General features: G+C 28.7%; 1 protein-coding gene across 1 annotated transcript; it reads left to right on the top strand.

Moving 5' to 3' along the window:
- The first annotated feature begins 11,258 nt into the window (after positions 1-11,258).
- Positions 11,259-12,954, top strand: LOC123214900 (cytochrome P450 84A1-like). The gene is made up of 2 exons (XM_044634914.1): positions 11,259-12,183; positions 12,256-12,954. The coding sequence occupies exons 1-2, from the start codon at positions 11,263-11,265 to the stop codon at positions 12,883-12,885; spliced, it is 1,551 nt and encodes a 516-aa protein (XP_044490849.1). The 5' UTR covers positions 11,259-11,262; the 3' UTR covers positions 12,886-12,954.
- Positions 12,955-15,644: the final 2,690 nt, after the last annotated feature.

Here is a 15,644-nt window from a genome sequence, read left to right as displayed (position 1 = left end):
TTAATTAGCTAATTGTTTACAATAAATTTTTTTCATAAAAAAAAAATGAAACAAGATGGGAGAAGATTGGCGGAAACACCAACCCTTGGCGTCTCCACTAACCCTTGGTTGGCGTCGCCAATCATCTCCTGTCTTGTTTCATTTTTTTAAATGTTATTCAGGAATTCATTTTAATAAGCATAATCTAGGCATTTTTATTCAAATGTTGCATTAGTTGATGTCAATCATATTAATTTAATAATAAGTTTCCGGTTTGTCCAACCAACTTTTTTTCTGTCAGGTTTGATTCCAAGAATCCATTTTTTTTAAAATCTTACTTGTGAAAAAAATCATTTTAATAATGGTAATTCTAGTTTTTTTTATTCTAATATTATATTAGTTGATGTCAACTATGTTAATTTAATAATGATAATCTAGTTTGTTTGATTAATATTTCATTAATGTAATTAACGAATTAATATATTTTTCAGACATTTGCAATCAACTACCAAGATGAGGCATATAGATTCCATGATGCATACAAATTTGCGAGTGCACATATTACTTCAAACAAAGATGGACACCGTGACTATAATTAGAAATAAATTAACATTTACTCAGATAATTATTTTTCGGACAACCTGTTTTGACCACTTGTTAGATTTGGCAGAGTCATGGTTTAGTGTCATTCTTATACAATCGATGTTACCTCGGATGATTAACCGCAGGAACCTAGAAAAAGAAATATGGTTTAGAATAAATGGTATTGAGTTTTGATTCAGCCTTATGGAGTTTACGCTAGTCACTGGTTTGATTTTTGGGGAGGACATGGACATGTCCAACTACATTGATTGCACGAGGATGCCTCGATTGAAAGAGAAATACTTCCTAGGTATTCATAAGTTGTTATCCTATGAGGAAACCGAAAGACTCTTATGAAAATCCTTGTAATGCATTTATTGCATATGTTTCGACATATTATGCTTGTGTGTAGGATATGTTGATTATGTACTTATCTGCCATGTTTGAAACAATTTCCTTCGGTCAATAAATGTGATCAACCACAAACGTTGACTTAAGTATGTTCTCTAACGACTCTACACCAGCTTGTCTATAGGGTGATAATATTTGATCCCACAGACAAGTGTGTGTCTCGTCCATACGCGGTAAGATCCAATAGTCTCCATCTTGCTCCCTCATTGCTCGTGCCTATCATTTATATTATGAATATACACACTTAAGCTCATATTGTATATTATCAGAGTGACCGATCTTCTATTAAATTCCTCTCTCTAAGGCATATGTGCGAAATAATGCTGTCAATTTTGTTTTGAAATTATAAAAACTCATCACTTGCAAATGGTTGTCCTTTCATGTTGTCCGATTACTAATACTTACATTCTCAACATCAGTAGCCAACTCAGAAACCCATTGAAATGAATTTGAATTATGAATGTGACTTGGATATGCTTTAATATTTATAGAGTTATGATGTCTCATGTTACATTCAACCCTTTTATTACAAGCATGACTTTGACTTCTGCCAATATTTTGGCTTAGAACACCGTACATGTCCTCATCAAACTCTAAGAATCCATCTTCTTCATCATTCTCATTACCCTCTACTTCATAATCCTTATCCACGTCGTCGTCATTATCATCATCAACACCATAATTCCTACTAAACTCTTGAAAACTTTGCTGATGTGTTCACTCATTTGTCGGATGATTTTTCTATTTTTCTTCATAAACATCTTCGGCTTGTTGATTATCCCTTCCATCAATTGGAGTCTCGGTAACATAAAGTTTTGTTGATTCTTGTGAACTTCTTGCTATAACTATTAAAAACTCCACATTATCATAGTTTACAATCTCCATTATTGGACCCACATCACCTATGATAAATACGCACACATTTGACTAACTTCATCAAGTCTTAAATGATAACTTATTCTCGTAATGAATCTTTCAAAATCAACACTTGTATCAATATATATCCCTATCTCATTCCCACAAACATATCTTGTCATATTATTATCACCTTCAATCAATTGGTCTCTATAGCGAATCTTGAATGCAACTTTTTTCATCTTAACTTAAAAATAAAACTAAAAACATCTGTGTTTAGGTAAAGTTTATGTATTGTGAATAGTTACCACTGGTGAATAGTCTCTTTCGGTAAAGAATAGTAACTCCGAAATAAAGAGAATCACAGTTTGCTCACATAAACAGCTAATGCTCTAATACCAACTGATGTGTACGACCATGCATGAGTAATAAATCAAAGGGGTGAGTTAGAAAATACTATTCACTTCAAATTACACTATTTTATAATTTTTTCAAATAAAGCCCTAAATACAATACAAATGCAATCAAGCTTCATACACACGTATTTATAACATATTAAACTATCATATTATCAAATGATGTACAAATATTGATCAAGGCAAAACAATAAAAAATGAAAGAAAAAGACAGTGGTAATTCTGTAATTTTTTATGCAACTCTCTGCCAAGACAAGGAAAACATATACGTACTAAAATATCATTAAATTGTAATAAACAAGGCATAAAGGATAAATCCACCAACCTTGAAATCTCACTAGCACTCCATAAACAAAAGGAGAATAAGATAAAACAAAATGAGTAGAATAGAAGAAAACAAAAAAAAAAAAAAATTCAAGGGGCTCAGGGGGGTTGGTGTTAACCCCAACCTGTTCTTCCTCTATAATTTTTTCAAACCTGATTTTTCATATTTTATAAACATCAATACAATATTACAACAACTTTAAACAATAAAAACAATATGAAATAACAACATTAAATAATCTAACAACATAAAATCATAACAAAATTAAATTTCAATTGTTCATAAAGAAAACACATAACATATGAGTTTGAATCAAGACTGACCTGAATATGGATGATTTTGCTATGAAATTTTTGCAACAAATGTTAATTTTCTACATGAATTTACCAAATTTTGTCTCTCCCTTCCTTGTATCCAAATTTTATAATGACTTTCTCATAGGTTTAATTGCTTAATCTCTTGTCTTCTCTATTGAAAAATTTTTTATTTTCATGTTGCAGAGATTTATTTCTTACTAGAAGGCTGAGAAAAAAGAAAGAGATAGTATTCTCTCTTTCTCTATGAGATATATCAATAGGGATATTTTGAGAAATTGAATTATTGTTATGGTATTTTTGTCAAAGATTTAAGATGAGTGATATATATGTATATATGGTTAAAAAAAAGGTAAAATTTTCAATTTCCGTATAAAAAAATAAAGGTAATTATGAGTGGATCATGGACTATTGAAAGGGTGGGAACTTGTCATTTCAACAAAGTTAGGATAAAAAAATACTTATTCAGCCTTTTTTTTTTGCGGTTGTAAGAAAAAACCTACATTACATAAAACTAATGAATATATGTTAAAGTTCAATCTACTATACTTAAATATCATTCACTTATATTAGTATAAAGATCAAAATTTATATTACATAAAACTAATTAACTTGTGTTAAAGTTCAATTTCCTACACTGATATATTACAAAGACTTGTATTAAAGTTTAATCGTCTATATTTACATACCACAATTAATTTGCATTAAAATCTAATATTTCACACTTATATAGTGGGTTGAGTCCTTTTTTTAGATGAATTTATAGGGACACTTTAGATTGTTAAGTTTATCGTTTGACTCATACTTTGATACAATATCATAATATATATAAGATTTATACGTATAAATATTAAAATTTATATTATACAAAATTAATTAATTTATGCTAAACTCTAATATTTCATATTTATATATCATTTATTTATATTATATTTATTAACCATGAGACTTTAATTTTCATATGTGATAATAAGCAAATTGGGTGACCCAACATGCCATTTTAGCTAGATAAAATCTCTGATTTCTCTTTATGACGCCATGGTTGTCAAATTATCGTTGCTTAAATTGTGTGATTCCAGCTTCTTCTTCGAATCCAGTTCACAATTCCTTTTTAACAGCTCAAATTTCTAAGGAACTGTTAGGTAAAAGGGAAATTATAAAAAATAGGCAAAAGTAAGGGGGTTTAAGCGAAATTACTCAAAAAATTCAGATTAAAGCAAAAATACCCAAATTTTGTGAAATGTCAAAACTGCCCATATATAAAGCCAGCAAATTTCCCCTGTTCCCACTGTGAAATCACTGTTCAAAAACAGGGGAAAATTTGAAATTTTCCCCTGTCCCACTGTCATCGCACTGTCGACTGGATTTTTGGCGATTTTCGTGGTTTTTGGCAGCTGAAAATGACACAACACATCAGAATATCTTCCGTCATCTTGTTTGAATCAAGTTATTGTTCATATTATTAAGATTTGAGTGAGATTTTACGGTTTAGGGTTTCGATTTTGAACAATACTTGAAATGTTTTGATTCTTGGTTGTTTTCGTTGAATTGGTTGAGCGGTTTTGTATCATAGCCTATGTAGATTTGATTTGTGTTGAAATTGGAGGTCAAAATGACAAATTTTTGACTAAACATTCATTCCGAAGCGATCGATAGTCGACAGTGGGAACAGTGTTTCCCACTGTCGACAGTGGGTTAGGGCGTTTAATAGTGTTTTCAAAATATTAGGGAGCGGTGTGAGAGTCCTCAGTCCACTGTGGGTTTTTTTTGAAATTTGCCACGTGACAGTGGGCTGTCGCTATGTATACGGTGGGTTGAGGGGAAATTAACTTTTTTAAAACTATAGAGTTTATATAAGACAGACTTTGAACGACCATAACTTTTGATCTGGGAGGAGTTACAGGGTCTGTAATATATCAACGCAAAGCTCGTTTTGAGCTCTATAACAACAACCAGCTTTGCTGGTTGCACTGAATCTACAGGCCAAAATAAAACTGTTTCAATATGTATTATGTAATTTTTTTATTTTATCAAATTTAAGATTTCCTGTTTTTATGATTTTGAGTTTGTTTGTGACCGGGCTAAACTTTTTTGATATGTAATTTTCAAATTTGATATTTGTAATTATAATGTGCTTTTTTAGACACGTTTTACGATGTAATTATGAAATTTTTGATCGATTTTTCGGTTTTCTTGTTCATAAGCTATTTGAACGTGTAGTTTTTAAAATTCAGATATATTTTTTTAGATTTTCAAGTAATTTTTTTATTATTGACATTCTATGGTATTTCAATATATCTATTTATTCATAACATATTATTTTCAATATAGTTTTCACGAATTGATTTTTTTTATTCGAATTCAGAAATATGAATTTCTTCTTTTCGAACGAACCTGTAGTAATTGATATTAAATAAAAATGAGAGTGAAAGTAAGTATTTAAGTGATATAAGAAATATATGTAATGAGAGTGAGAGTGAGAGAGTTTATATAAATGAGATGGGAGGAGGGATAATTTTTGGCATTTTAGAAAAAACTATGGGCATTTTTACTTAAGAATAGTTAATTTGGGTATTTTTGCTCTTGAAAATAGTGAATTTGAGCATTTTGCTTAATTTGGGGGGGGGGGATGGTGAGGGGGTATTTTGGCCATTTTTTATAATTTCCCTAGGCAAAAATGTCAATTCCATTATTGGACGTTGGGAAGATAATTTTATTCTTGGTATTATAAGTGGTCCTATACACAAATTTCCAGGCACATGATTGTATTTAAATGACAAATGTTATGTTACCATATATATAGGAAAATATTGTGTGGCAAGTAATTGAATTGTCCAGTCAGTGGACCTATATTGCCTTTAGTTGCGCCAAATGAAACATGAATCACGTGTGCTAGGACTGGATTTAAACTGAACTCAAATTTTGACAAATTCAAGTTCTATTCAATTTTGATAAATTCTCTTAAACTTAAGTTTAAAATCGGTTCGAATTAAAAAAAATTGAATTCAAATTTAACTTGAGTTTAGTTATAATATCAAACCGAGATTAAACTAAACTCGATTTAATATTGTTGATGATTACAGAAATATTATTTTGATTTATATTGACTTAAACGACTTTAATTTAACGGTTTCAAATATAACTTTTATCCATTTTATTGAATTTTCACAATAAAATAATGACATGTGTTTCTGGTATTATGATTACAAGAAGTTGTAACGTTCACAATTTCTCTACCTAGACAAGCAAGAAGATTGTGTAATTGATTACGTTTATTTATTTCGAGTAAAATTGGGTGATCCAAACAGGGCGATAAAACATATCACTGCCAGAGCCAAAATTATCTGAGTTTGAGAAAATAAACAGGCGAGGTTTTAATGGATCCCTAGCATAAATTTTGTGGGCAGATCACTACATCCAAATGCAAACAAACAATTAATATATACTAAATTACTATTTTCCACCCTAATTCAGGCAATCAAATCAAGTATTAAAAATTTAATTTTTCATATCGTATATTGAATATCGTATCGTATCGTAAGATAAGATTTTTTAAAAATAAAAAAGTAAAATATTAATATAATAATAAAAAAATATCACAAACATCTTTAAAAATTTAAAATTTTTCATATATATATTTATTACATCATCATTTTATCTAATAAATGTATAGATTTATATTAGTAAAATGTATCATATCATATAATATGTTTACAATATTGTATTAATTTGATACACCTCATGATACGTAATATTTTTTATCTATATTGTATTATATTATAAGATATATATCATATATCATAGAATACTGATAACTATGCACCACACCACAACTTCTCATCCACTAAATTGCAAAGTTATAAATTCTTATTCTAAACTTAGTTCTGTAAATGACAACCATGAATTTTGATTGACTTTTTTTTTTTTTAAATTTTCCAGAGACAAAATAATGTTTTTGCCTTTTAACTATTAGCTTTTTTTTTTTTGTTGAAAATTTGCAATTCATAAACTTGTAATTTTACCAAACATTGTAAATAATAATTTACTATAATTTTGATGCATAAAAACATTTTTCTATTTTATTATAATATTATTTTATTTGATTCGTCAGATAATAAAATAATTTTGATAATATTTTATTACTAAAGTTATATATATATATATATATATATATATATATATATATATATATATATATATATATATATATATATATATATAGCCAATGAACTTATTCCCACCCAAAGTATGTTGTATTATCAGGTTTCTATCTTTTGACTTTGAAAATCCTATTTATCCACTATAGACTGTTATGTCTATTAATTTTAAGGAAAAAATTATCATTTTATATATAATATTAAAAATAAACTAAAATTTTATCTTCTTTCTCTCCTCTAAATTTTAAAAACTAATATTTTTTTCCCATAAATCAAGTTTTAAAAAATCACATTTTCCCTCAAGGTTTAGTTTCAAGAGATTAGGATTTCATTAATTTTAACCGTCTATGAGTGAGTAAATGAAATTTTCAAAGTTAAAGAGTGAAAACTGGAAATGCAATATACTTTGGGTAGGAATAAATCCTTTGGCCTCTCTCTCTCTCTCTCTCTCTCTCTCTCTCTCTCTCTCTCTCTCTCTCTCTCTCTCTCTCTCTCTCTATATATATATATATATATATATATATATATATATATATATATATATATATAAGTAATTTACCTTCACCTTAGATATTAAAAAATTTATAAAATAATATTAATTTAATTATAATTTTATCTCACTTATTCAATTTTTAAGGATAAAACGGTCTTTATATTCAATCAAAATAATAAATAGTCCAACTATCAAATTTAGTTAATTTTATTATTTGAGAAAATGATAAATTTAAAAATAATTTAATTAATCAATTTTATTATTTGATAACATGAAAAAATCCCAATATATAATTAATATTGAAATTATTTTACAACAAACACAAAAAAAAAAAAAACTTAAAACATGTTAGTTTAACTAAACATAATACTAATTTATAACTTGTAATATTTTAATAGCATTTAAGTAAAATAATATTATAATATTTTTTTAGTGAAATTAATTATTTTAGCATTTTTTAATTCTACTTATACCTTTTAGACTTTTTTTCATCATACTATTTTAGTCAAAACCCTAATTTAATATATGGCTCACCCTTATCACTAAACTTAAGAATCCTAGCCTTTCTAAACAATTTTCATCCACAATTTCAACTAAAAATACCTTAAAATCAAAGAGGTACTTCATCGAAATCATCTAAATCCAAGTAAGCATATTGTTTGTTAATTTATATCAAAGATTCAAAACTTATTTTCTAAGAGTTCATTATCATTATGTGGTGATAGAATCCTTGAATTATATTATGCAAATTGTTGTTATTATTATTATTATTATTATTATTTGTTTCAAACTTAAATTAATTATAGGACTAATAGATTTACATCAAACTTATGTTAGATTAAAAGCCGACAAGTTATTGTGATTAGATCGAATAAAAACATAACCTACATTTTTCTTGGAAAAGGACAAGTGGGTAGGAGTGATATAGGAAGGTAGGCGAGTAGGTAGATAGATGGGTAGACTAGTAGGCATAAAAAGACCAAAAATTAATGTTTTAAAATGTCTGGGTAGATCAAATATATGATGATCTATGGGGTTTTATGATATTTTAGAAACATGATTCCATCCTGTGGAAGGTAGTAGATATCCAAGTTTTTTCATCATTCTTGTTTTAATCATGTGTGTCTCTATAATCCTAGAAATTTTTCAGTTCATTTTTTAGAATGGTTTATACAATATTTATGTTTAAACTTGGAGGGCAGTGAGTTTCTAGAGTTGATTGCAGTAAAAAAAAATACGAAGGTGGGAATTAGAAATTGGCAATAGTTGGCGCAAAAACTAATTATGAAAAATTAATTTAGGTCATGATTTCTCGTCTAAGTATCAACCAAAGGTGTAATAATGTCCACTTATATCTGAACAATGAAAGCTTAGTCAATAGGTTGTTGAAGGGGTTGACTCAAAGAGTTATTATACTCTTATTTTGATGATAACAAACTCATATGTTCTTAATTATATTGTCTAATAACTTTATTTGAGTGTGAGTTTAGATTATAAAATTTTACTAAATGCACTTGAAGGAGTATCAAGATAGAAACCAAAGATAAGGTTTAAAATGAAGAATTCTTGAAGATTTGAAGAAAACTTAAGTTTGGGCGGATGGTTTTTTATATCTTGAAGCATTAGTTTTATTAGAAAATTTGTTAACATATAAAAGCTTACTCAAAAATTTGTTCTCATATTTTTCATATTTTTGGGTTAAAGTGTCATCTTTCAAACTAATGAGTTAAACTAATTTTTGTCAAATTCCAATAACCTATGTGAAATTATGAAATTTTGTGAACTAAAATATCATATTTCAAATTTGGGTTTGAATAATTTTTCCAAAAATATGTTAAATTGAAAATTTTCATATCTTTCAAATTTTTGGGTTAAAATGTCATTTTTTAAAGCTATTGAGTTAAACTAAATTTTTTTAATCAAATTTCAGTAACTCATTTGAAATTATAAAGTGTCATCTTTCAAACCTAATTAGTTAAATTGATTTTTGTCAAATTCCAACAACCTATTTCGATAACTCATCCACAGTAGCGAACAAAATTAACTCTTTGGAGAATGTTAATTTTGAGGTACAACCATAGTGCGACCTAGAAGAAGATGACAAGGTAATGTGAACGTCAATGTTATTGACAATGGTTTTGAAGTTAGTGTAAACTTGCATGTAACTGTTGAGGATTGGATTGGCAATCGAAATGATAAAAAACCAACTTGGGTCGCATTTAATTGAGGCGATGAGATGGATGATGTTCTAGAGAATGATCTTGAGTTGGATGAAATATAAGACGTTGATAATATTCAAGTAAATGATAATAATGCAAGTGCAAATTAGAGTGGGGAAGTTGAGTGCAGTACGAAACATAAAGGTTTTTTTTTTTTAATAAAATGAAAAATTCTCACTCTTAAGTTTGAAAAACCAATTTCCCATCTGTATGTTAAAGTTAATAGTTAGTTTTAATGGTCATAGGGTATTTATGACATTTTATCAAAATATTATAATAAAGGTTTATAGTGAAGTGTAAATGTTATTTTTTTTAAAACTTATTAATGGTAAATAGATATCTTCCTTATCTTATTTAAAAAATTATTATATTCACTCATATATTTTGAAAATAAAACCATAAACTCAATAATTTGTAATATAATATTTATACTTTTAATTTGTTTTGTTCTTTGAGAAGCTTATTGGAATTTTAAAAAATTCAAAAAAACACCCCCAATTTGTTTTAAATTAAAAAACACTTTAGAATTTATCAATACCCCTAACATTTTTAAAAATTATAATGTACCCCTAAAATATTTAATTATATGTCATTAACACCTCTATTTATATTTGTATTAGTAAAATATTTTATTTTTTATTAAATTAATGAATAAAATTATTTAATAAAATTTAGGGCTAAAGTGTTATTTTGTTTTAGGGTTTTTTTTAATCTTTTCAATAATTAAAAAAAAAGATTTAGTTATAAAATTTAACAAATGAGTGAAAATTGATTTTTTCAAACTTAAAGAGTCAACATTATCATTTCATCAAGCCTTGGATGGGAAATAGTGATTAATATTAAGGGGGGCATTTAATCCATTATTATTATTAGTGATGTGATAAGTAATATAAGAAATAATCTGATTAATATATTTATTTTAGATATTAAAATATTATCAAGTTAATTATAATTTTATTACAATTTTATTTTTACTTGTTAATTTGTTAAGATTAAAATACTTCACTTTCAAATAATACAAATAACATTAAAAATATTTTAGAATAATTATATCTTATACATTTAAATAAAAAATATTTTTGCATTATTCTATTGTATATAGTCAAACATAATAATTATATATATTTAATAATTTTTATCTAATATAGTAATAAATTAATGATTTATATCTACTAATTTTTTAAATAATTTATGGCTGTAATAATTTTTTCTTTTTTTTATAATAAAACATTTTCTGATCCAATGGCATCTTGAATTTATTAATTTTTCTTATTAATTTTATTTTGCACCTTACTTTCATGCTTAAAGAATCATTGAATTTCTTTCAAGAAAAAATCCAAGCCATTAAAATACGGATCTCCTCTGAAAAGATGGCAAGAAAATCCATTAATATTTTTTTTTCTAATTGATTTTATTCTTTTTGTAGTTTCTATAATTAATTTGAAAAAAAAATCATTTATAAATATGTACATATCCATAGGCTATAGCCATTGAGAGTGAAGGCAGCTACCATGGATAATATTCTGCGAATCCTTCAATCTTCTCCACTCTTATGCATCACTCTTCCTTTTTTGGTCTTCATTTCCATCTTCTTCTCAAGAATCAATCGTAGAAAACTCCCATACCCACCTGGCCCGAAAGGGTATCCCATCATTGGCAACATGACGATGATGGACCAGCTGACTCACCGCGGCCTCGCTCGCCTCTCCAAGCTCTACGGTGGCCTGCTTCATCTCAAAATGGGAGCTGTACATTTTGTCGTAGTTTCAACTCCAGATATGGCCCGAGAAGTGCTCCATGTTCAAGACAGCGTCTTCTCGAATCGCGCGGCCAACATTGCAACAACTTACTTAACTTACAATCGAGCCGACATGGCTTTTGCAAACAATGGACCGTTTTGGCGCCAAATGCGCAAACTTTGTGTCATGAAACTCTTCAGTCGACGACGGGCCGAGTCTTGGGCGTCCGTTCGTGAAGAAGTGGACGCCACTGTGAAAATCGTGACGGCAAGAATCGGTTCAGAGGTAAACATCGGTGAGTTGGTATTTGCTATGACGAAGAACATAATTTACAGGGCTGCATTCGGGTCGGTTTCTCATGAAGGACAAGAAGAATTCGTCAAGATTATGCAAGAGTTTTCTAAGCTTTTTGGAGCTTTTAATATAGCTGATTTTTTGCCGTGGCTGGGATGGATTCATGCCCGAGAATTCAACAAGAGACTCGCCAGAGCTCGAGAATCGCTCGATGCGTTTATTGATGTTATCATTGATGATCATATGGGGAAGAAGAAGAATGTGAATGGTGAAGATGAAAAAGATGAAGCTGCAGATACAGATATGGTTGATCAATTATTGGAGTTTTACGTTAAAGATCGTGATGGGGAAAATAACTCACTTCAACTCACTAGAGATAACATCAAAGCCGTTATCATGGTGAACATTTATTATTCACTATATATATATATATAAAATTTAATGTTGACTCCATTGAAATGATTTTCACAGGATGTTATGTTCGGAGGAACCGAAACTGTGGCATCTGCAATCGAATGGGCAATGGCGGAATTGATGAAGAGACCGGAAGAACTGAAAAAGGTCCAACAAGAACTCGCTGATGAAGTCGGGTTGAACCGGTTTGTCCACGAATCGGATCTTGAGAAACTCACCTATCTCAAATGTGTCTTCAGAGAGACCCTACGTCTTCACCCACCAATTCCTCTCCTACTACATGAGACCACCGAGGACACCGTCGTGTCTGGCTACAAAATCCCCGCGAAATCTCAAATCATGATCAATGCATACGCTATCGGGCGGGACCCGTCCGCTTGGGAAGACCCGGATGAATTTAAGCCCGGTAGGTTTTTGAGAGAGGGTGCTCCAGACTATAAAGGTAAGGATTTTGAATATATCCCATTCGGGTCGGGCCGAAGGTCTTGTCCGGGTATGCAACTCGGGTTGTATGCTTTGGAGTTTTCCGTGGCTCAATTGCTTCACTGTTTCAAGTGGGAGTTGCCAAATGGAATGAGGGCAAGTGAACTCGATATGAATGACATGGTTGGACTAACTGCACCGAAAGCAACACGGCTCCTTGCAGTGCCGAGTTATCGACTGAGTTGTCCATTGTCAATACTTTAAAAATGCCATTTGTTTGATAATATTTTATTATAAAAAATAAAAAATAATCATAAAATTAAAATTTTTATAAATATGAATTAATAGCGTGTAAGAGTTAATTGATATATATAAAAATTATTATTATTATGTACAAATAATTATTGTATTTAGTTTAATGTTTAAAAATAATATTTAAAATAATTTTGTATAATTAATAATTAAATATATAATATATAATTTAAATTGTATTTACATAAAATGAATATAGTTTGATAGTATGCAAGCTCTATAAGGGTCACCTGGTTGGTGGCTTGTGCATAGAGCTCAATCACAATATTGTTGTTATAAAGTAAAGATATTGAACCTTGTCTAAAACACCGTAACTTAGTCATGTATCGATATTGTATAGACAACATATGTCATGTACATATCATAGGTGTTCACATTGACAAATCGTGCATAACACTCAACTCTCATTTGCAACTTTTTCCTACTCCTTGACACCACAACAAAGGGTGAGGGCATCAAACCATGCCAAATTTTTTATTTCTCACCTTCGCATTGTTAAATGAGGTTGCGCTGAAGCTTCAAAAGATGGGGCTTAACCCCTTTTCCATGGCCTTGATATTTCGGCATTTAATCTTATTTTTTAATATATAGACCCATTAGGGTCCTATCATCATTAACCAATCATCAAAGACGTTATTGGTTGTCAAAGTGTCATTGGCAACCTACAAGGGTCACCTATATGAGAGACAAGCAATGTAGCATGTGTGTCATTGAGGGAGGGGGGGCCTATGGCAGCTGGTAGAGTCACTTAATCGAGAGTGCTAAGGGGTAAAGGTCTGACTAGTTGGGTCAAGTCAGGTTGGTCTTTAAAACTATTATTTTATTAAATGTTTTAATATGTCAAATTAATTTTATTAAAAAATAGTAACATTATAATCAAATTAAGATTTATTTGGTAAACTTTTAATACTAAAAGAGAAACTAAGAATCATATTACCTTAATAGTAACTATCATATTTGTTTAGCAATAACAAAATTACCATAATATTTTATAATCTCACTAACAAAAGATTGATTATCTGAATAATCGTTTATTCTCTCAAACCAAATCTTAAGAAATGTTTGGTTCGGTGTGATATTTAATTATCCTAATAATCTATCTTTTATCAAGACATTACTTTATTTGGTTTAGTAAAATTTTATTCAAATTTTACCTATATTAAAATTTTAGGTTTATAAAAGGTCTTCCTCTTCAATTAAAATAGCATGTAATATAAAATATATTTTTAAAAAATATATTAACAATAAGAGGACAACTTAGAAATAATAATTTAATTAATTAAATTCATATTTTGATGATATAAAAATTTCGGTATATTATTAATATAAAGATCATTTAGTCCTTTCCCAAACACTCACATATGGGTTTCAAAAACTCAAATATCCACCTATAATTTAACTTCAATTAATTTTTTTTTGTTAGTTATAAAGGTAAAATCGTTATTTTATTATTAATATTAAAATAAATGAAATTAGATCTAATTTTCTCTCTTTAATTTAAAAAACTAATAATTTTTTCCTACTCAAAAGTTTAAAAACTTATATTTCCCTCTTGTTAGGGTTTATTTTTTTAGTTGAGCTTTTTGACAACCAATTGGTTCTGGTCATCGACCGGTCTTTTATTCACCTCTTTTCTCGATGGTTTTCTAACATAAAAACCATCCAAAATCCAACCGAAATGATCAAATGATATTATACAGATATATAGGACATTACACAGATCTGTGTATCAGTCGAACAATGCAAATATATGTGTGAGCCAATGTCATATAAAAAGAAAGTTATCTGGAATCGTAAGTTATGGGTTGTGCCATAGTCCATGAGATTTGATTATATATGAAAAGATGGAAAGAAAATAAAGTCTCAAATAATCCATTTTAATGGTTCAAATTGTTTACTAATAAAAGATTTAGTAAACAACATTTTCACAACCAAGATTTGACATAAAAAACATTTTATTCACTTTAAATAATATATTTTTATCAAAAATCAAACTTTATTAATAAAATAAATCCCCCTTATTTTTAAATTTCGCCTTCACAATCTCTTTCTCTTTTCACGACTTTAAATCGCCGTCGATTTCACCCTTCCCCTTCATCTTTCTCATCTTATGTTTCGTTTCATCTTCTTCCACAATTCAGTTATTTCAGATTGTCATTGTCAATATCCTTCCATCAATCGAGTCATATTCATTCAATTGAAGGATGTCATTGACATCAGCTTTTGGGTAATCGAGTCATAAACAACAGCTTGTTGGTAACAGAAGAGAAGATTGTGGCTGTTGACAACAGTAACACCACGCTGTGCTGAATAAGTGATCCAGGGCTAGGGCTAGGGCTTTCCAAAAAATATCAAGAACCGACTTGTGAATTTTTAAACATTTTGAAGGACTAAGTCGTTAAATGTTTAAATCTAATACATCAAAGGTTATTTTTCTCAAAATTAATAGTAATATTACATGTATATTTTTTAATATAATATTAATATAAATTTATTCTCAAAATTATATATTCAATTGTATACTTAAAAATATGTATATATAATTTTATTACAATGTTATTTATGTTATGTGATTGTGGAAAATTGTTTTTAAGACCAACCTTGGGTGAAAATACAAAAAAAAAAAAGTAATTTACTCTAGAAGATTCAAGAAAACATGCATGTAATGAGGTCAAGAAAAAATTAGAATGTCAAGAGCAATGGCAACATAG

Source organism: Mangifera indica, chromosome 4, assembly GCF_011075055.1.
Source record: "Mangifera indica cultivar Alphonso chromosome 4, CATAS_Mindica_2.1, whole genome shotgun sequence".
Classification (NCBI taxonomy): Eukaryota; Viridiplantae; Streptophyta; class Magnoliopsida; order Sapindales; family Anacardiaceae; genus Mangifera; species Mangifera indica.
The sequence above is the reverse complement of the archived record's forward strand: the minus strand, read 5'-3'. Positions and strand labels throughout refer to the sequence as shown.